At 41.5% G+C, this 22,923-nt stretch overlaps 1 protein-coding gene across 1 annotated transcript in view; it reads right to left on the bottom strand.

The window, feature by feature from the left end:
* The window catches only part of LOC122800290 (vasodilator stimulated phosphoprotein), a 1,035,406-nt gene that overhangs the window by 290,868 nt on the left and 721,615 nt on the right, over positions 1-22,923 (bottom strand). Inside the window, exon 8 of the mRNA XM_044073000.1 lies at positions 21,000-21,223. Within this exon, the coding sequence (XP_043928935.1) occupies positions 21,000-21,223 (224 nt within the window). The remainder of the gene's footprint in view (positions 1-20,999; positions 21,224-22,923) is intronic.

The raw sequence follows: 22,923 nt of genomic DNA, 5'->3' as shown, positions 1-22,923 counted from the left end.
TATAATTTTTTAGTAGTTAGAATACTGATTTAGGAGGAGGTTGGGATAGTGCATTGTTCAGGATTTAAGATTTGTTTATTGGTGGCCTAGAATTTTTTTTACTTTGTTTCGATGTTTTTGTTATATATTCACGTAGTATTTTCTTTTGTCATGCGACTGTTCTTGGCCTAGTTTCTTAACTGCTGACAACAATGGAGAGAGGTTTGTTTTTTGTTTGAGTGATAAAGACACCAACCTCAGTCTCTGTTTCATAAGTAGTTCAATTTCTTTAGTTAACCATGGGATGGGTTTTGATTTGACATGGGTTTTTCTGAGGGGGGCCATGTTAAGGATATCAAGGAATTTTTTGTTGAAGAATTTGACAGCATCATCTAACTGTAGGTATTTTAGAGGGGACCAGTCAGTGTTTTAGTAGGGTATTAAAGGTTCAGGGGGAAAAGTTTTTTTTTTTTTTTTTACACTGCAAATATATTTATATACGACATTCTTAGCCGGACATTTTTTTTGCCTGGGAAGGTAGGTTTGCATGTGGTCAGTGAGTGCCTGGAAGACACCCACAGTAGTAACATAGATAGAGATGGTTTGTAAGTATCCAATCTAGGACGGAATTTTTGTTAATCCATATGTCTATTCCGGTTGGGGAGCAAATTATTTAAAAGAAATCATAGAGGCTGACAAAGTTTGTTGGGTTGACACAGGTGCAGGTGAGCCAGTCAAGGTTAAAATCTACTAAGATTATTGTTTCTTGGTTATATATGAAGGATGCTCTGAAAAGGATATTTTCAATTAAAGAGGGGTTGTTACCATGGGGAATATAAGCTGTTATGATTATGATGCTTTTGTTAAAATTTAGTTTGAGGCGGGTGATTAGTAGCTCAGAGTTGTCTATGTCTGGGGGGAGGTATGTCAAAGTGTTCCAGAGTTAGTGCTCCTTTATATACAACAGCTATGCCACCACCACGTTTATGATTCCTGTTGAGTCTATGGATGTTATAACCAGTAGTTAGGTTTTAGCCAGTTCTTTGTTACTACTGCAATACTGGGGGAGTAAAAATTGAGGTTAGTGTAGAAGTGTTGGACTTTTAAGGATGCTTCTATTATTCTTATTAATAAGAAGGTCAGCGCTATTGTGTGGGAGTATAGCAACGTTTTTGTGCTACAGGGTGTGTGTTGAGGATCTGGAAATGGATGTATGGCACTACTTTGAGTAGGTAAATTTTGAAAAGAAATAAGTGAGAGAGTTTAGGAAGTAATTTTACCAACTTGCATACTAAGTATGGGGTGTATGTACGTGAATGTATTTGAGTGAGAATAGTTATGTGGGGGAGTTGTATAGGTGTAATATTACAATGAGAGTGGGAGCATCATTTTAGTGTCAGTAGATAGTGTGGGTGAGTAAATGTAGGTAATTTGTAAATTGTGGCAAGATGTAATTAGGTATATAGTAGTGAGAAGGAATGTGTGCAGTAGTATCAAACTGGCTGTTTTATGAGTAAATATAGGTATTTTATGTAGACTGTGTTGGGGTGTGCAATAGAAAAGTAAACTTTTGCGATAGGGTCTTTATGCTATATACATGGGTAAGAGAACTGAATATCAGAAAATGGTATACAGAGGGAGTAAACGACTAAAACACCGACAAATAAACACAAAGGAGCCCAATCTGACCAACGCTGGAGACTGCAAACTGCTATCAACCACACACCAAACGAATTTTACCTAGGTTTCATCTTTTATTTTCAGACTTCTTCAGAACAATGAAATGATAAAACAAACAGCTTTAAATACTCTCAAACTAATTAAGCACAGCATCACATACACATTAATTAATACAACCTAAGCATACAATATTACTTCTAAAAACCATTAACATACAAAAGAATTTTTAATCCAAAAAATATATGAAATATATGAAAAAATATGAAAAAATAAATGAACTCTACACCTTCTTTCAAATATGAAAAAATATATATATATGTAAAAATACATATTAAAAACATGTATATATATATATATATATATATATATATATATATATATATATAAATACATAAAAATGTATAGTCCTGACAAATACACATATGCATACAATTATAAATACATGTATATATATTAAACTACAACACACAATAAACTAAATTTCTCACCCTAATATGTGCCTTAACTTTAAAATTGGAGCAATGCTAATATAATCATTAATTCCAGGAAACACTATGGCATCTAATCTTAACTGCCACTTGAACATCCAAAATAGCCCCTTGGCCATCTTTAACCATATTCTGTATCACACAAAATTTAAATTCATGCCCACTATGCAATTCAATGTGCCTAACCAGTGCGTTGGTCCTTCTCATATGCTTAATGTCTGAAATATGCTCGCTGATTCTATCCCTAAAGGCCCTGCTGGTTTTCCCAACATAAAATGCTGGACATTGACAACATTTAGCTACATAAACCACATTTTTTGTATGGCAATCATAATGACCATGTAATCAATGTACCAGCCACTAAAATCCTATAATCTGTATGCATGATGTAATGGCACATACTGCATCTCCCACACTTAAAATTGCCCTTTGGCCTATCAGTGGCATTTCGAGCAAGGACCTCTCCCCTTTCCAACAACTGCTTAAAGGACTTTCCCTTTTTAAACACACATTTTGGTAAACTACTTAATTTGTCCCATACTAAATTATCAAGTTTGAACAACCTCCAATTTCTCAGCACAATATTTACAATATGTTCAGCATCATAAGAGTAAGCAGTAATAAAATAAATGTCAGATACTTTAACTCCATTAACATTACTCATCCAACTCTTATCAATAGCCCCCAATACACTCCAATCACCTCCATCATATTCACAAGTCCCCATTCACTAACCTATCACCCGTATACAGGTGTTCAATACTCCTTGCTCGAAATGCCACTGACAGGCCAAAGGGCAATTTTAAGTGTGGGAGATGCAGTATGTGCCATTACATCATGCATACAGATTCTAGGATTTTAGTGGCTGGTACATTGATAAGATTACATGGTCATTATGATTGCCATACAAAAAATGTGGTTTATGTAGCTAAATGTTGTCAATGTCCAGCATTTTATGTTGGGAAAATCAGCAGGGCCTTTAGGGATAGAATCAGCGAGCATATTTCAGACATTAAGCATATGAGAAGGACCAACGCACTGATTAGGCACATTGAATTGCATAGTGGGCATTAATTTAAATTTTGTGTGATACAGAATACGGTTAAAGATGGCCAAGGGGCTATTTTGGATGTTCATCTTGACATCAGTGAGATGAAGTGGCAGTTAAGATTAGATGCACAGTGTTTCCTCGGGGGGGAAAAAAAAAAAATCATTTTACTACTAGATGTATTACATGTACATTTTGCTTTTATTCTATTTGAATGTCTACTAATAACTGTACTTGTACTAATCAATGTCAAATGTACTGCAATTATATACTTTAATAATATGTAAACAGATATTATCTTTATCTCTTTTTCTCTTTTACTATACATGTATCTGCTTTTTAAGCATGTATTACTTTGATGTGAATTTCTTTTAACTGTTTGGAGCTTATCTCCCCGGGCCTTTACTGAAAATGGACATATATCCAGTTAGACTAGCCCGGTCAACAAATGTAAAATAAAATAAATAAATAAATAAAATAATGATTATATTAGCATTGCTCCAATTTTAAAGTTAAGGCACATCTTAGGGTGAGAAATTTAGTTTATTGTGTGTTGTAGTTTTTAATATATATACACATGTATTTATAATTGTATACATATATGTGTATTTGTCAGGACTATACATTTTTGTATTTATATATATATATATATATATATATATATATATATATATATATATATATATATACACACACACACACGTTTTTAATATGTAGTTTTACATATATATTTTTTTTTCATATTTGAAAGAATGTGTAGAGTTCATTTATTTTTTCATACTTTTTCATATTTTTCATATATTTTTTGGATTAAAATTCTTTTGTATGTTAATGGTTTTTAGAAGTAATATTGTATGCTCAGGTTGTATTAATGTGCATGTGATGCTGTGCTTAATTAGTTTGAGAGTATTTAAAGCTGTTGTTGGTTTTATCATTTCATTGTTCTGAAGAAGTCTGAAAATAAAAGACGAAACCTAGGTAAAATTCGTTTGGTGTGTGGTTGATAGCAGTTTGCAGTCTCCAGTGTTGGTCGGACTGGGCTCCTTTGTGTTTATTTATACAGAGGGAGTAGATGAAGTTGATTGGAGGGATTGTTAGGGGCATGGTTGTTTTGTACCTATAAGGTGAGTAGTAGTAGTGGGGGTGGGTCGGAATTGGGAGTAGGGTAGGGCAGCAGAGTGAGCCCAAGCAGAGAAAGGGCAAACTGAGTGGGGAAGAGCCATGACAGCAGACAGCAAGCAATTGAACAATCAGTTTTTACGAGATATGACCCAAGGTTGCAGTATGTAAACAGGGCTTGCAGACATTACGGCCTTATTGCTAGCTATTTACCCAGACGTTAAGGCACTAATTCATAGCAAAAAATGAGCGGATACTCAAAATACCAAAAACGGTCCAATCAAATAATTTAAACATACAGCGCTACTTCAAAACATTGTAACTAAACAACAGAGGATAGTTTAACCAGCAGGTCTTTTGGGGGGGGGGGCAGGACAGCTAAACACTAAGCAAGGAGGAAGAAAAACTAAGCACCCTCGTGGATTTGTGCACGCCATGGCACAGGTAAAGAAAACATATTTAAAACTGCAGCACAGGGTGCAGAAAGGTAGCTCAAGAAGCTTTGGATTACCTACTCAGCAGTAGAAAGGTAGCTTCGGTGGCTTGATAACTGTTGTATATTTAAGAGTGTGTAGCCCCCTTTGGCTGAATGGGACTGGATGAAGAACGTAAGGCAGAAACTGGGAAAAAAAAAAAAAAAAAGGGAAACACAGGAGATAATGTTACAGGAAAAAATAGGAGCTGATTCAGTAATCTATGTCCTGGTTCGTGAAAACAGAGCAGTACCCAGCCTAAAACAGACATTTAACTTGAATTAATAACAGAATGGTATTGAAATGGCTTCTGCTTTGAGTACATCAGTTTATCAATTCACAACTACACCGAGTAATATTACAATATGGATATTCTATCTGAGGGAAGAAAGGAAATACAAGCCATGTTTACATGGGAAGGAGCTAGCAAACAGTAGCACAATTCTAAACAGTGCAAGTACACTAGTGATTGATAAAGCCTGTATGGTAGATCTTAATGTGAGCTGTTTCCTAACTTTTTAGCTTAGAAACACTCAAATGACAGTTTAAAAATAGTGATTGCTACTCACTATGGAATAAGCTATGTTAATATTTAGAATGCACAGGCAGAGTGTTGTTATAGCCATATAGAACATTGCAGAAGCAATACAAAAATTCAGTTAGCAGAGAAAAAATGTACGTACTTTTCTTTTTCAAGATGTACTTTAGGTGGCTATCAGTGGATAGGCTGGAAATGGTATAATGGAACACTTCCTTCCAAAGGAATGAAAATTCACCTGTTTTTCCATGCTTGCTAGCAAAGAGCCCTAGAAAATTTTGTTTTGTTTTCTGTTCTGAAAGGAGGTGAACAGATCTACTTGAGGTGTTCCCCATAAATGGATCAGGTTCTAGATGATCCCCTTGTTTGATTTCCATGAGAGTCTGTCCTGCTCAGCTTGTCTGCAATGATGTTTTGCTCTGATAGAATCTAAGATGGTTGAGGGGTTAAGGAATGCTGGAGAGCTAACTCACAAGTCATCACAGCCAGCCTATATAGGGGGAATGAACGAGTACCTTTCTTGTTCACTATCACATGACTGTGGTACTGTCTAATCACTTGAAGACGTCTTGAAGGCTATAGGTGACAGAGACTGAGGCATGGATCAGGGCGTCATTTATATTAATGTGCTTTGATCTGCCTGGAAGACTTCACAGGCCTTGCACCTTCACACCCCATGGGGAATGCTCCCAAAGCAAATTCTGAAACATTTGTGGTAAGAGACTGGTTTATGGTCTAGACAGAGAAGGGAAGACCTGGGTTCATATGAATCACAGTCTCCACTGGTGCAGTTCCCTTCTTATAAAGCCATAACTGGAATGCGATACTCCAGACAATGCAAATGATCCATTTTTTTTCTCTTACCACTTATATTTTTCATTTGTAACCTGGTAGAGGAATGCTGAGAATTACAGAAAACACAAACCCTAGGATTCTGAGGAATTATCTTGCTGAGGTCTGACACTGATTGGTGTCCATCAAGAGACATTCCAGATGAAAATTCATCTCAAGTCAAAAAGTCCTTTAGAAAAGTAGTGTCTGGAAGGCAGCCCAGCACCACAATCCAGTGAGACTGATAGTATTTATCTGGTAGCACAGCTTGGTCAAGAGATATAACCCAAGTTAATGGCTCTTGATATCTGGATAAAGGCACTGTAAAGATAAGAAAGTCATCTAAATAAGGAATCCTATCTAGTCTGCAATGGGCTATGACAGGAGTTAGGCATTTCATTAACACCCTTGGAGCAGTACATAAACCAAAGGGTAATTCACAGAACTGGAATTGTGACCTAGAAACAGAAAACCTTAGAAATTTCCTGAAGCCTGTGGCTATGAGAATGTGATGAGCATATTTTAAATCTGTTGCCAAGAAACTCAGTGGAGGAATGGCAAGTAACAGGTACTGTAAGGTGAACATTTTGAATTTTGGTGCTTTCACATACAGATTTAGAAAGGCAATGCTTAGTACTGGTCTCCAAGAGGCTTCTTTCTTGGTACCAGAAATACTCTGGAATACAACTTTTTACTTCCTTGACTTGTGAGTACCAATTATGTGAGTTATTGGGTGTGTTAAGATTGAAGACCCTGAGGAAAACAATTCTGTTTGGTTCCGAGGGAAGGGAGGAATTCCCCTGAAAGGAGGTTTTTGTATGAAGTGCCACCTCTAATCTTCCTGCATTTTTTGCACCCAGGAATATTATGAAACAGGGGTATGGAGGACCAGTTTGTGGGGCAGTTTCAGAGAGGAGAGAAAAAGAAAATAGGGGAAATCATGCTGGTAAAATTATTCTTTACTATTACCCTGTCCATTTATCTGAAATGACCAGTTTCTTGCAATTTCCCTCTAGCCACCTCCTTTTAGCACTATTTGCCAGGAAAAAGGACGATTTTGCTTATTCAGTTTTTTGTGAAAGAGGCAGGCCTACAGATTAGTACTGAGATGCAGAAATAAAAATATAACAAAACTCAAACTCCTTGAATCAATTTCCTTCTTTCATACTTTTGGAGAACCTAGACAGCAGAAGTACAGTTTTGTACCTACCATAAACGTAGATGTCCAATAGATATGCAACTGCAGTCCTGACATATGGGTTGTCCTGCCTCAGGCAGCTCCTCGGTCGGCCGGATTCCAAAGTCTGGGTCCGGCATCGGCTGATGTCGCCTCTTCCCCGACGTCAGAGCGGCTGGGGTATAAAAGCATCAGCCAACGCCATCTTCTTCAGTGTTTCTTGCCTCAGATGCCAGGTGCCCTCCAAGGAAGGCTAAAATTTAGAGAATGGATAAAATTCCAGACATGCACAATAGTAATAAACAGATACACCGTAAATGCTATCCCCAGCTAAGTTGGAAAAGGGGTAGTGGACCCAAAAAAGTAAATTACAGAGGGGTACAAGGGAGGGTAAAACCTGACTGCAGTTGCATATCTATCGGACATCTACATTTATGGTAGGTACAAAACTGTACTATGTCCTTCAAGAATGCAACTGCAGTCCTGACATATGGGTTGAATACCATAGCAAAGCTGGGGGTGGTAGGTTCTAAGAAAAGGATGGTGTAGCTAAAATGCCCTGCAGGACTGCCGAAGCAAAGCCTGCTCGGGATCTGGAGTATAAAGGCAGGTTGTAGTGCTTGGAAAATGTATGCACGGAGCTCCATGTAGCAGCTTCTAGAATGTCCTTTGTAGCCACCCCTCTTAGAAAGGCTGTGGAGGTGGCTATAGCTCTGGTGGAGTGTGGCCTGATATTGGCTGGCACACCTTTTCCATGGAAAGAGTAACAGAACCTGATGCAGTGTCCAATCCATTTTGAAATTGTTTGTTTGGAAATTGCCTTTCCTTGCACTCCAGCAGCGTAAGCTACAAATAGTTGGTCAGACTTTCTGTTGGCCTTTGTTCTGTCCAAGTAGTAGCGTAATTGTCTGTGTATGTCCAAAGTGTGCAGCAGCTTTTCTCCTTTATTTTGAGGATTGGGAAAGAAAGTAGGCAGGTGAACTGCTTGATTTAGAGACCCTGGATATCACTTTTGGCATGAATGAAGGATTGGTTCTTAAAGAAACTCTGTCCTGATGAAAAATGAGGACTGGAGGTACCTGCCATAAGGGCCTGTATCTCCGAGACTCATCTTGCTGAGGTAACTGCCAACAGGAAAACTGTTTTCCAGGAGAGAAACTGAATTTCTGAAGATGCTGCTGGCTCAAAAGGAGGAAGAGTTAATTTTTCCAAGACGAAGTTGAGGACCCATGCAGGCATTGGTGGTTTCCTGGGAGGTTTGATATTCTTTATCCCTCTTAGAAACTGTCTTAGCAAAGGATGTGAAAACACAGGTGGGTCACAGTTGTATTTTGCTGAGATTGCTGGTGTGTATTTTTATGGAAGAATATGAAAGGCCACTATGAAACATTTCTGCCAAGTATTCTAGTATCTGTGGCATGTTCATTACTGATGCATCCTGACCCTTGTTGGCATTCCAGATGATGAATCTCTTCCATTTGGCTGAATAAGTTTTTCTGGTGGAAGGTCTGCGTGCTTCCATTAAGATCTCTTGAACTTTTTTGGAGAGAGAGATATGGGTAGAAGTCATGGAACCCTCCAAGCTGTCAGCTGCAAAGTTTGCAGGTTGGGATGAACAGTCCTGTAACTGTGCTGAGTTAGAAGCAAAGGCCATTGAGGCAGGGGCCACGGCTTGGTGCGAGATATGCTCCTTAGTAATGGATACCAATGCTGCCTTGGCCAGTCTGGAGCTATCAAAATACCCTTCGGTTGTTCTGCTTTGATCTTCAGTAACACCTTGGTCATTAATGGTAGAGGTGGGAATGCATAGATTGTCAGAGAATTCCAGCTGAAGGAGAGAGCATCCATTCTCCAGGCTTGAGGATGGTGTGTCCTCGAACAGAACTTCTTCAGATGAGGATTGAGGTGAGAGGCAAAGAGATCTATGTCCGGCCTTCCCCATGCAGGAGTTATTTGTGAAAAAATGTCTGGATGCAGCATCCATTCGTGCGGGTCCAAAATGTTTCTGCTTAGACTATCCGCCAGAACATTGTCCTTGCCTGGAACAAACTGGGTTTGCAACTGTATGTTCAGTTTCAGGGACTTTTCCCAAAGAGTCATTGTTAGTCTGCAGAGGGGGTAAGAATGAGTGCCTCCCTGTTTGTTTATGTACCACATGACAGTGGTGTTGTCTGTCTTTATTAGCAGATGACCTTGCTGAAGAAATTTTCCGAAGGTCTCGATTGCATGAATCACTGCCAACATCTCTTTTTGATTTATGTGCAGATGCATTTCCTGGGGAGCCCATTGCCCTTGAATGCATCTGCCCTCCATGTGCGCCCCCCATCCATGATCTGAGGCGTCTGTTGTAATGGTTTGACTTGCTTGAGGTTTGTTGAAAGACATGCCTTTGTTTAATTGACTTGCTTGAGCCCACCACAAAAATTCCTTTTGAAGACATGGAATGAGTGGTATAATTTCTTCTAAGTTGTGGCTGTGCTGAGACCATAAACTTTTTAGGTACCATTGTAGTTTTCTCATGTGTAGTCTTGCCAGTGGAATCAGAAGAATGCAAGATGCCATGAAACCCAGGGCCTGCAGGATTTTCCTTGCAGTCATCTGGGTGAGCTTTGCTAGGCTTTTGAAGTAATCTGGTAATTGTTCTTGTTTTTCTTCTGTGAGGAAAGTCGTTTGTGTCCAGTTTGGCTCCTAGAAAAATTATTTGTTGGGATGGCAGTAGTCTTGATTTTTGAATGTTGACGGTGTATCCCAAAGCCTGTAGTAAGTGTATGACATAGTCCAAGTTCCTTATCAAGGCTAGTTTGCTATCCGCTTGTATAAGGCAGTCGTCCAGGTAAGGGTATATTTGTATCCCCTGGAGTCTGCAATGTGCAACTACTGATGCCAGGCATTTCGTGAATACTCTGGGCGCAGCAGATAAGCCAAACGGCAATGCTGAGAATTGATAATGCTCTGACCCTGCAAGAAATCTGAGGTATCTTCTGCAACTGTGTCTGATTGGGACATGCAGGTATGCCTCCTTGAGGTCCAGAGTAATCAGCCAAGACCCCTTGCCCAGCATGGGAAGAAGTTGCTGTAACGTCAGCATTTTGAATTTTGGCACAATGAGAAAAGTGTTTAGAGCGGACAAGTCCAGTATAGGTCTCCATTGCTTTTCTTTTCTTGGAACAAGGAACAGTCTTGAGTAGAATCCCTGGCCTTGTTCCTGAGGAGGAACCTTTTCTACTGCTTTGATTTGTAACAGGTTTGAAACTTGCATCAGTGCCTCTGCCCTTTGATTTTGTGGCAGGTTTGGCATGTCTTGTTGGTAAGGTATGGAAGTGGAACCTGTAACCTTTGTCTATTATGTCCAGAATCCATTTGTCCTTTGATAAAACGTGCCAATTCTTTGAAAATAAGGAATTTTCCGCCTAAAGGTGCTTCTCTTTGAGCCTTGGTCGGCAGTGTCATAGTCAAGTCATTGTGATTGTCCCTGTGGAGCAGTAGAAGTCCCTGCGCCACTTCTCTGATTAGTTGGTTGCCATTGGCGGCCCCTGTAGGAGCCTCGGTATTGCCCTCTACCTCGAGCACGCTTGTTTTTTCCCCTTTGGAACTTGTCAGTGTCTGGAAAGGACCAATTCTTTGAAGGCCAATTCCTGCTGAACCTGGAGGAAATCTTTGACTATTTGTACTGATTTAGCCTTTTCCTCAATAGATTTCAACACATCCTGTGCATTAGCACCAAATAGCTTCTGCTTTTCCAGAGGTGCATCTAGGATCTTTACTTTAACATGATCTGGCAATGCCTGTTCTTTCAACCAAGCATGTCTACGTATGACGGCCCCTGTCATAGCTGCCCTACATGAAGCTTCCAATGCATCATAACCACACTGAAGAAAATGATTGCTAACCTGCTGAGTATTATGAACCAAATCCTGCAAGGCCTTTCTATCTAAAGGCTCAGGAGAGGCTAACTTTTTCTGCAAATCATCCATCAAGAAATCCTGATACTGAAACATATGAAAAAGACAGTTAAGTGCCCTCATGGCAAGGGTGGTTGAGGTATAAACTTTTTTGCCCCATCTCTCCAAGGACCTAGATTCCCTGTCTGCGGGCAAAGGGTTTTTGGCCGTGGAGGTGGCCACTCCTTTGGGCCCCTGAGAAATAGTTTCTAGATCCACAGAGTGGGCCTTAAAGAGATGCTTATGAGTTTCAGGAACCCTGTAGTATCTCTGTCTGGTTTGACAGGAGCAGGAGAGAGAGAATCAGGAGAAGTACTGGAGTCTGAGTACACATCATCCAGGACATCCAACACTGGAGGAATAGCTAAAGGCCTGTGCTGGGGTAACTTAAGGAAAGTACGTAGCCTTTTTCTGGAGTCAGAGAAATCCTGGCACTGCCACTGAAAATGCTCTCTCATGGAATAGAGAATTTCCCCGAAATAAATATCCTCTGGAGGAGAGGCAGAGGGAATGGATTCATCAGCATCAGAATCCTCGTAGGCCTGGAAGAATTCTTCCTGGGAATCTGAATGGTCTGAGTCCCCAGAGGCTTCATCTGAGGAAAGGGTATCTGTCTGCTCAACACTAGGCCTTTTATCTGCAGGCGGCTGAGAACCTCTGTCTGGATGTGCCTGAGAGCCTCTGATTAAAGAAATTAGATCTGCAGCTAAAGTCATGATCTGTTTATCAGAAGTGGAACCCTGGGAAAAAGATTTAGGAGGGTGAGCCTTAGCCTGGCTGGCAGCCTTAGCATGTGTGTAGGCCTTGATGGACAGAGACTGGAGGCCTAGCTGCCCCATGTGCTGGAGTAACTTTATCCACCGGTATGGTGTCAGGTAAATCCTGGGCTTCGGTATCAGGAGGAAAAACAACAACCGGCACCGGAGTAACCTCCGGGACCGAAGTGTGCGGTAAAGCGGTGTCGTTGGTCTGGAGCGGTTGAATTACTGCCTCCTAAGAGACCGATGCGCTCGCGGTAGGCTTTGGCGTGGCGTCGGTGGAAGTCACGGGCCGAGAATGTCAGTCCTGGTCCTTCCGTTTTTTGGAAATGTGTTGTCCGTTGTTCCGACGGCATGATATAGGAGAAATTTTCCCAAAAAAAGTCTTCAGCAAATTCTGCCCGGCGCCTGAGAGTGCACTTATTGAAGCAAGCACAGGCAGCACAGGCCGAGACGTCGTGGTCTGGGCCCAGGCAGGGAAGGCAGTAAGAATGGAAGTCCTTATGAGGTATTTGTTTACCACAAGACAAACAATTATTAACTTTTGCAGTTTTATCTGACATCGGCTGAGGCAAGAAAAGGTTCCCCAACGGGGTACTTAGCTTTTTGATGACTTCGGTAACTGAAAACACAAGAGCTGGCCGACCGGCACTTGCGAACTGCTTCTGCTTCGGGCACTGCGCGGCAAGAAAGACTGAAGATGGCGTCGGCTGATGCTTTTATACCCCAGCCGCTCTGACGTCGGGGAAGAGGCGACATCAGTCGACGCCGGAATCAGACTTTGGAATCCGGCCGACCGAGGGGCTGCCTGAGGCAGGACAACTCATATGTCAGGACTGCAGTTGCATTCTTGAAGGACATCCCAGCAATACTTCATTATCTAAAGCAGAATCCAAGGTTTCAAACTTTACCTCATCAGCAAAATTCTTGTTACGTACCAAACCATATCTTCTAAAAACTGTAATAGTAGCAGTGGACCTAGACATAGTATCTACACAATACAACACTCTTCAAAACAGGTTTGGAAACCTGGGATGGGGTAGAAACAGTTTGGTTAAAAAAGAGCTTTCTTCTGTAGGAAGAGTGGTAGCCAGTTCTCTCAGACTGTCCATATGACAAAAGCACAAATTTCCACATGCATACCTGACGATTCATGCTTCAAATGGAAGAAAAAAAACATTTTCTTAACTATACAGTCCAAAATATTACCTTCCTATCACCAACGGAAAATTTGTGTTAAAGACCAACCTGCTGCCAGCATGAAACAGTTGAAATTGTGCTAAATCAGATCTAAGGTGAGAGAATAGAAGTGTACTAGCCTGAGGTACCCTAAACAGATTAACTGCTTTTCTAGGCACTGATGGCTGGGTATCAGAATTATTACAGACACTGAAAAAGTCCTGCAGGGCTGGCAGTAAGCAGAACTCTGTCAAAGTCAGAATCATCAGAACCAATTTTCTCAGGAATTACTTTACAGGGATGCCCACTTGTAATGGCTTCTGTGCACCAGTACTCATTGCCTCTTATATCTGCCTTGTCAAGGTAAGAAACTTCTCTTTCTTAACTGTAATTACTTCTGTGAAGGCTGCTACCTAGCCAGCTAGAATTCTGTAAACAAGTCCGTCATTTGTGAATAGTAATATGATTTGTATGCTTGCCTTAGAAATGTAAGAAAGCTACATGTCCTGTACTGAGCTTTAAGACTATAACCACAGTACACCCTGCTGGAAAAGAAGAAATGTGTACAAACTACATGCCTATGCAAATGTATGTGTTGATGGTAAGGGATGGAATATACAGAGTTGACTTGCAAACTCTAAGAAAATAAGTGGAAATTGTTTATGACTCGTCTGTTTCCGCTCAAAGAAGACACAATGTCTAGAGTTGTAGGCTTCCCCATTGTCTGGAAGCAGAGATAATTGCAGGTTTCAAATGTAAAGGTGTTCAACAGTTTTATGATTTCCAGTTCCAGGCAAGTTTATAAGAGATAAGTATTCTTGACACTGAAGTGTCAAGTTCCTGTTGGCCTGGAAACTAAAAGCAGAGTTGACAAGTATGATGTAATCTGAGATGACCCAGCAGAAATGTTTGCTAGTAATTTAAGAACCATCTCAGAGAGAATGTCTGTGCATTTTGTATCTTGTTCTGGACCTGTAAACATCTCACTAACACTTGTCCTTGCTCTGTAAGACTTAGATCATAGTATCTCTCAGAGATGGATAGGAAAATAGTAAGATCAGTCTAGATGTTTTCTGTATTTATGTGAGACTGTCCTGCAATGTTATTTTAAAGTATTTCCTGAGATTCTGAACTCTGTTGTCACTGTGTTGGGTTACTGAGTATTGTCTTATTAATTATTAAATATATTTAAATATTTTAATTATGGCTAGATTTGTTTAGAGATATTTAAGCTCTTAAGTGTACTTGCATGTACTTGATAACACTGTACAGGCCACTCACATAGCCTTGGCCCTGGACACACTATCTGAATAACAGTAACATTACACAGTAGAATTGGTCACCCTTTATAAGGGCCTTAGAGTAGCTGATAAGGGTGGTTGGTGCTGTATAGTCTGGGCATAGCTACAGAACCTGTGCCAGCCTTCCCCAGAAGTGTGTCTGTTTATATATAAATCAAATCTCAAAGTGTGTGCGTGTGTCAGCTACTTGGGCAGGGACATGAGGCACTGGTTGGATAGAGGGTGCTTGAGGGTCTGGCTTGACCACTTGGCTCAGATGTGAACTGTATAGCTGTGCAAGTGGGGAGTCTTATTGGGGATCTGGAGAGAGAGAGGGAAAAAACAGCCCCAGACTGAATGTGATCTCTGTGTGCTCTTAAGGGAAAGTGCACTTTACTATGTGTGTATTGGTCATCCTCCCAGTGTATACGTCCCTCACTGGTGTTAGTAGTGAGGATTGAGGCTCCTTGATTACTGGGGCCAGGGAAGGGGCGTCAACTTTTTCAGATTAGCACTGTTAATCATTTGTTGTTTTTCTTAACAGGTGTTCCAATGGAAGAAGTCTGACTCAAAGGAGGGACGTCTGCCTGGTCTGTCTCTTGCCCCAGCTTCCCTGAAAGGGATCTCCTGGGATGTTTTGAAAACAAAGGAAAGATGGTTCTCCCATGCCCATATTCACTATTCATTGAACAGCTGAAGAGGACGTGGCTGGCCTCTGGACTGTGATGTCCAAAAGGACAACAATACAGTAAACCAGAGAGAGAGAGAGGAGAAAGTGGATGAATAATCAATGGCCACTGAAGGTTCACCCACTGTCAGCTGAGGTGTAGCTTGAGTCCATGATAATAGCAAGGATACCTTGGTAGGTGAATTTCTTCTTTCTAGGTACAGCTGGGGAACCAGCAACTTATAGTTCTGCCAAACTAGTTAATCCCATCTTCCCTTCACTCTGAAAATGATAACTAAACATGGCTTAGAAAGAGATTCTTGTCAAAAAAAAAAAGTTTTTTAAAATACCAACAAATTAAAATGCAAGCCAATTGCAAAAAGTACAGTTTTGTACCTACCATAAATGTAGATGTTCGAGGATCCACATTGCTGCAGTCCTAACCATTGGGTAGTCCGCTGTCCAGTCGGAATACCAAAGTATATGATTAGACTGATGTCAGGGCGCCAGGGTACTAATGCGCATGACCAACGTCATATCCTCAGTCTTTTCTTGCCCCAGATGTCAGAAGACCCTAAAAAGACAAGGCCCAAACCAAAACACCAAAAAGCCCTGCATCAAACATATATACAATATATACAAATGTACAAGAATATATATATATATATATATTAGCCCACACCACCACCCCTAAACACAGAGGGAAGGAGGGACTGCAGCAATGTGGATCAACATCTACATTTATGGTAGGTACAAAACTGTACTATGTTCTTCATTCCACATTGCTGCAGTCCTAACCATTGGGTAGAATCCCAAAGCAGAGGTAAGGGAGGCTGGCAAATCATAAGGAAGCAGGAGCTGTCAACATGCCTTGCAAAATAGCTGTGGCAAAACCAGCCCTAGATTTAGAGTAGAGAGGAAGGTGGTAATGCTTAGAGAAAGTATGCACTGAACTCCAAGTAGCTGCCTCCAAAATATCCTTAGTTGCCACCCCTTAGAAATGCTGTTGAAGTGGCAGTAGCCCTAGTGGAATGAGGCCTAATCCCAGCTGGAATCTCCTTGCCATGATGGGAGTAACAAAATGAAATGCAAAACCCAATCCACTTAGAAATAGTTTGCTTAGACACAGGCTTGCCCTGAGAACTCAAAGCAAAAGAAACAAACAATTGCTGAGACTGCCTGAAATCCTTAGTCCTGCTTAAATAATAACGCAACTGCCTATGTACATCTAAAGTGTGCAAAATCTTTCCCCTTATTTTGGGGATCTGCATAGAAAGTAGGCAAATGAATAGTTTGGTTTAAAGCCACACTAGAAACCACCTTAGGCATAAAGGAAGGATTAATGATACCCTATCCTTATGGAAAATCAAAAGGGCTCTACTGCCATAAGGGCCTGCAACTCAGACACCCTTCTTGCAGAAGTAATAGCCAACAAGAAAGCAGTCTTCCATGACAAGTATTTCAAGTCAGCAGTAGCAGGCTCAAAAGGTTGTAGAGTAAGTTTTCCAACACAAAATTGAGATCCCAAGCAGGAGTCTTCTTATATTCCTTGCCCTCTAAGAAACTGCTTGAACAAAGGATGCGAAAACAATGGTGGGTCACAATCATAGTGAGCTGAAATTGCTGCAGCATGAATCTTAATGGAAGAGAAAGACAAACCTTTGTCCAGTAACTCAGTAAGATATTGAAGAGCCACACTCAAATTTGGCTCAGAAATCTCCAAATTGTTTGCTGCACTCCAAAATAAAAATCTCTTCCATTTTTCACTTTCCTTGTACTAGGTCTCCTGGCTTCCATAATCACATTTAAAACTTGTTGAGGAAGTTGAGACCTGCTGTCTTTCAAAACAGAATATGCCAGGCTGTTAGATGAAGAGAGTGAAGCTTGACATTGAGCAGGTGACCATCTCTCTGGGACAACAGGTGTGGAATCAAGGGTAAAGGCCATGGAGGCTTCTTTACCAGACTCCTCAATAATGGGTACCAGTGCCCAATCTGGAGCTATTAAAATCATCCTTGGCTTGTCTTGTCTGACCTTTAGAAGCACCTTTGGAAGAAGAGGCAGAGGTGGAAGCATACACATGAAGATTTTTCCAACTGAAAGAAAGAGCATCCACTTTCCAAGCTGTGTGATGAAACCTCTTTGTGCAAAACTTTGGCAGCTGGTGGTTTAGTGGAGAAGCGAACAGATCTATGTCTGGAGTTCCCCAGGACACTGTCAACTTTTGAAATACATGAAGATCCAGTTTCCAGGATCCATGATTTGTCTGCTTAACACATCTGCTAAGGAGTTCTGTGCTCCCGGCAGAAACCTTGCCTGAAGAGTTAGTTGCAAGCTGAGCGCAGTCTCCCATAAAATCATTGCTTGCCTGCACAATGGGTAAGAATGTGTTCCCCTTGTTTGTTGATGTACCACATGACAGTTGTGTTGTCTGTTAGAATCAACACCTGCCCTGGAAGAAGTAACTCCTTGAAAGCCATTAATGCAAACTGGACTGCTAACATCTCTTTCATGTTGATATGTAGATGCTGTAGTCTGGCAGGCCACTTGTCTTGTATCCACTTTCCATTTAGATGAGCTCCCAAGCAATGTCTGAGGCATCTGTCGTTAGAATCTGACTCGCCTCTGGCCGGGTCACAGAGAGTCCCTTGTTTAGGTGACATTCCTGAGCCCACCACAAAAATTCCTTTTGAATGCAAGGTATTATTTGAATGACAGTGTCCAAATCCTGGCAGTGCTGTGTCCATACATTTTGAGATACCATTGTAGCTTCCTCATATGCAGTTTGGCATTGGGAAGCACCAGAATACAAGATGCCATGAACCCTAAGGCTTGAAGGACTGTCCTTGCAGTCAGCCCGGACTGAAGAGATAGTTGATGGAAGTAACTGGAAAGATTCTGTTTGTCCGGGGTTAAAAAGGCCATCTGGGCTGCTGTATTCAGTCTCACACCCAGAAAGCACATGTCTTGAGAGGGTACTAGACTGGACTTTATTTCGTTCACAGAATACCCTAGGCATCTTAGCACTGCTATGACATATTCCAGATGCTGTAGAAGGTCTTCCTTTTCTTGAGCCAGAATCAGGCAGTCGTCCAAGTAAGGATAGATTTGAATTCCTTTTAACCTGAAGTAAGCTATCACTGGAGCCAGAACCTTTGTGAATACTCTGGGCAGTAGATAAGCCAAAGGGCAATGCAGAGAACTGATAATGAGAATTTCCAGCTCGAAAACGCAGATACTTCCTGCAACTTAGTCTTATAGGCACATGAAGGTAAGCTTCCTTGAGATCTAAAGTTACCATCCAATGATCTTTGCCCAGCAGAGGTAAAAGCTGTTGTAACGTCAACATCTTGAACTTGGGAATGTCCAGATAAGTGTTGAGGATAGATAAATCCAAAATTGGTCTCCACGTGTTCCCCTTCTTTGGTACTAGGAACAGGCGAGAATAAAATCCTAGGCCCCTTTCTGGTACAGGGACTGGCTGAATGGCCCCTATTTGGAGTAACAGAGAAATTTGCTTGTGAGCCTCTTTCCTTTGTGGAGGGCGTCTGGCATGCCTTTGAAAGGGGCAATGTATGGAAATAAAACCTGTAACCGTGGTGAATGATATCCAACACCCATCTGTCTTGAGTGATTAAATCCCAATTTTCTTTGAAAAGAGACAGTCTTCCTCCCAAAGGAGCTGCCAGGCGAGAATCTACTGGCAGCTGAAAAGGCAGGTCATTGGGTCTGTTTACGAAAGGACTGACCCCTGCCCTCACCAGAAGTCTGAGCAGGTGAACCCCTGTTCTAGGCCTAAAAGAACCTTGAGCTCTGCCCCTACCACGCCTAGACCTACCCCTAGACTGGGAATCATAAGCAGGATATGTCCATCCCTTAGTAGGCCAATTTCTACTAAACGGTGGCTGCACCTGCAAAAATCTTTAACAGTTTGCATAGACTTAGCTTTGTCCTCCATTTTCTTTAAAACTGCTTCCACAGGCGAACCAAATAACACATCAGACTGTAAAGGAGCATCCAAAATCCTAGTCTTAACATGCTCTGCTAAATTCTGATCCCTCAACCAGGCATGCCTGCGAAGAACAGAACTAGTGGCAGCCACCCTCGAGGAGGCCTGCACAGCATCAAAACCACATTGCAAAGAATGCTTACCCACTTGTTCAGACACATGAACTAAATCCAGCAACTCTTTACACTCTATACCTTCCGCCAAAGCATCCACCTTAGATTTCAATTGTGAAAGGAGATAATTTTGATATTTTAGCATGTGAAACTGACAATTCAACGCCTCATGGCTAAAGTGGAAGAAGTATATACTTTCTTTCCCCACCTATCCAAAGCCCTAGCCTCTTTATCAGTGGGAACAGGATTTTTAACAACAGAGGCCTTAACACCTTTAGGCCCCTGAGAAACAGTTTCGGGTCTGCCCTAGGACTCTTAAACAGATACTTATGAGCTTCAGGCACCCTATAGTACCTATCAGGTTTAACAGGGCAGGAGGCAAAGAATCAGGGTTCAGGGATGCCTCTGCAAAACATCTTCCACCACATTCAACACAGGAGGTATAGCTAAAGGCCTATGCTGGGGTAAAATAAGAATTCCCTAAGCCTTTTCCTGGAATCAGAGTAATCTTGGCCTTCCCATTTAAAGTGCTCCCTCATGGAATGCAGAGTCTCTGAAAATGAGAAATCCTCAGGAGGAGAAGCTGTAGGAGTGGAATCATCCACATCAGAATCAGAATAAGGAGGATACTCCTGCAAGTCTTCCGCAGAAGACTCAGAAGCCTCTGAACACTGTTCAAAACTTTCAAACTCAGGTTCCACCCTAGGCCTCTTATCAGCTTGTGGCATAGAGCCTCTAATCATAGTAATTAAATCTTCTGCCATTTTAAGCATATGTTTCTTAGGCACAGAACCTGAAGTGCTAGGAGACACTGAAGCTAAACTTGGCCTACCTCTCAAAGAAGTTTTGGAAACAGAAGGAGAGGCTCTAACTACCTTGGGAAGAGAGGGAAGAACAGTTACCTGAGAAGCCCCCTCAGCCTGGCCTACCTCCTGAGAAGGCACATCCTGTAACAGTAAAGTCTCTGCCTGAGACTCCAAAGAAACTCCTGGCAAAACCTCTGGCTCCACTGAGCCTTCTAAAGAACCGACATCCGGGACTGCCGGTTCATCAACCGTAGGCTTTGCTGTTTTGTCCTTGCGCTTTCGGAGCATCCGACGGCATTTTATAATTACAACGCTTCCCAAACACTAACCTGGCACAGTCTAACCTTCTCTTAATAGTGCGTTTGTTAAATCTAGCACAAGAGCGGCAACCAACAACGTCGTGCTCAGGCCCTAAACAAGGTATACACAAAGTATGGTAATCCCTATGAGGTATCTGCTTCCCACAAGAAATACAGTTATTCACTTTTTCTGACATCCGGTTAAATACTGAGGCAAGAAAAAAACAAAATGTTCCCCAACGGGGTACTTAGCCAACTTTGATTCGGTCTGAAACTCCCGACTTCGGAAATATTTCAGAACGCCAACCTGCACTCGCAAAACTGCTTCTGCATCGGACCATGCGGCAAAAAAGACTGAGGATATGACGTCGGTCATGCGCATTAGTACCCTGACGTCCTGACATCAGTCTAATGCGCCTTGACCGACGTCAGCCATATACTTTGGTATTCGGGCCGACTGGACAGCGGACTACCCAATGGTTAGGACTGCAGCAATGTGGAATGAAGAACATCTGGTTAAATTTTGATCACTGATTTGTCACCTCAAAATATCTTTTCTTCTGATTTAGAGCAACAAATTCTTCATATACAGTACTGAAAAGGTAAAGCCTTACCTTGGCAACTTTTCGAAGTTTGGCACCAGCAAGAGCTGCAGCTAACCCACCTCCACCACCACCTCCTCCTTCACCTCCAGAGATGTCAGGGAGAGGGGGAGGAGGGGGAGGACCAGGTGGAGGAGGAGCTCCTGTCGACGGGCCAGAATGACTTGGAGGCGGAGGTGGTCCAGGGGGTGGAGGAGGTCCAGGGGGAGGTGGAGGTCCAGGAGGAGGTGGAATACCTTCAAAACATAAAGCAAACATAGTATTAATTCTAATGCATCACGTCAGGAATTCACATGACACAATATTCTAAACAGCCTTTTATACTCTAATACTGTTCATTTCTCTTCAACCAGTATGAATTACAGACTTCTATAACAGTGCCCTTATCTTCCACTTCCCCTACCAGGCATCCAATCTCAAATACTGTTTGACCATTTTAAAAGAATTTCGCACAAGTACTCACAAATTCTACCACACAGCTAAAGTGCATGCATGGATTCATTTGTAATTTATGTATCCTTTACATTCCAGGACATGAAACATAACAGCTTATAGTAATACAGCATGGAAATAATCAGCAGCTGTTCTACAGCTACATTATGTGACTAATGCAGAGGCCTTCATCCACACCAGCTGGTAAAGATGGAAGATGCACATGTTGCATTCAATCCTTTACGAAGCTTCAGTGTTCTGTTTTGATTGCAAAAGTGTTCAAAATGTCATGAATTTACGTGATAAAACTAAATCTCAGACAGATACAGACATAGTGGTAGTTGGGGGTGGTGCTCAGTAGACAGCATATGGCCATGCACGTTATTTAATGTTGGGGGAAAAAAAACAGGTGAACTGTTCAACATACTGAAGATGCACACGGCAGTAATATAAAATACAGACTGGTGTTTACTACATACAATGTGTATAATGTACTTCATACCCAAGTGTACAATACTGAGACATACAAGAAGCTAAAAACTGCATGCCTCTGGCAAAACACTCTGATCTTGGGGCTGGAGAAACACTGGTACTAAGTATAAACATGCACTTAATGAGCAAGCTATTCATGCTTGACAACTTTTTTGATTAATTGCAGACATAATTCCTTCCAGTCATCCACAACTAATCTTTGCGGCTAATCACAAGGGTCTCCAAACCCCAGCTTAAGACAGCAAAGTTAGGTTCAACAGCAAGTGTATTTCTTGGCTTACTAGAAAAGCCCTGACTTTTTGCAGTACTGGACCATAATAATGTGAAGGCAGCAAGTCACTGCAGTTGCTACCTCTGAATATGCTTGACAACTTCTGTATGAAGGCATATGCGGGAAAAATAAGATCTACAAATTCTACTGCCATCAATACCCTGCTTACTGCAATGGTGTACAGTGAGAGCACTGCAAACGTTCAGGTCTCAAAACAGCAATTGCAACAAACTGTAGTGTACACACTCAACATTACTTGCCCAAACAGTTGCCCCCCTCACCCAACAAGCACCACCAATACTCCTACTGTTCATGCTTCTTTTATTCTTTAAGCATAGCAATGGGGCTCCTACTCTTCTCCAGCGAATGCTTCCCATCAAATCAAGTGAAAGTATTTTCTCTAAGTATGGACCTGGTTTATGGACCTCATTTCCTGTGGAATACCAAACTCAGAAGTGTATGAAGTTTCTATGACAGAGAGCACAACCTACGGATAGTAGTCTGCTAAGTACCCTTTATTCAAGATTCTAGAAGTTCAGTTGTGTAAAATCATACTATGACAGTTGATGTCCTTTTCTTAGCTGCTGCAGTACTCTTTAAAGTAGAGATTTCTTGTCAAGGAGAGCATAACGTCTGGCCAGTATACCAAAGCCTTTAGACCTTGCATATACCACACATCACACATATGGTTCCCTGTACAGGACATCGGGCATAAAGGAGACATATGGATGCAGTCAGCCA

This window comes from Protopterus annectens, chromosome 1.part0 (assembly GCF_019279795.1).
Source record: "Protopterus annectens isolate FY-2018-M chromosome 1.part0, PAN1.0, whole genome shotgun sequence".
Classification (NCBI taxonomy): Eukaryota; Metazoa; Chordata; order Ceratodontiformes; family Protopteridae; genus Protopterus; species Protopterus annectens.
This window is presented reverse-complemented; position numbering and strand designations above follow the sequence as displayed.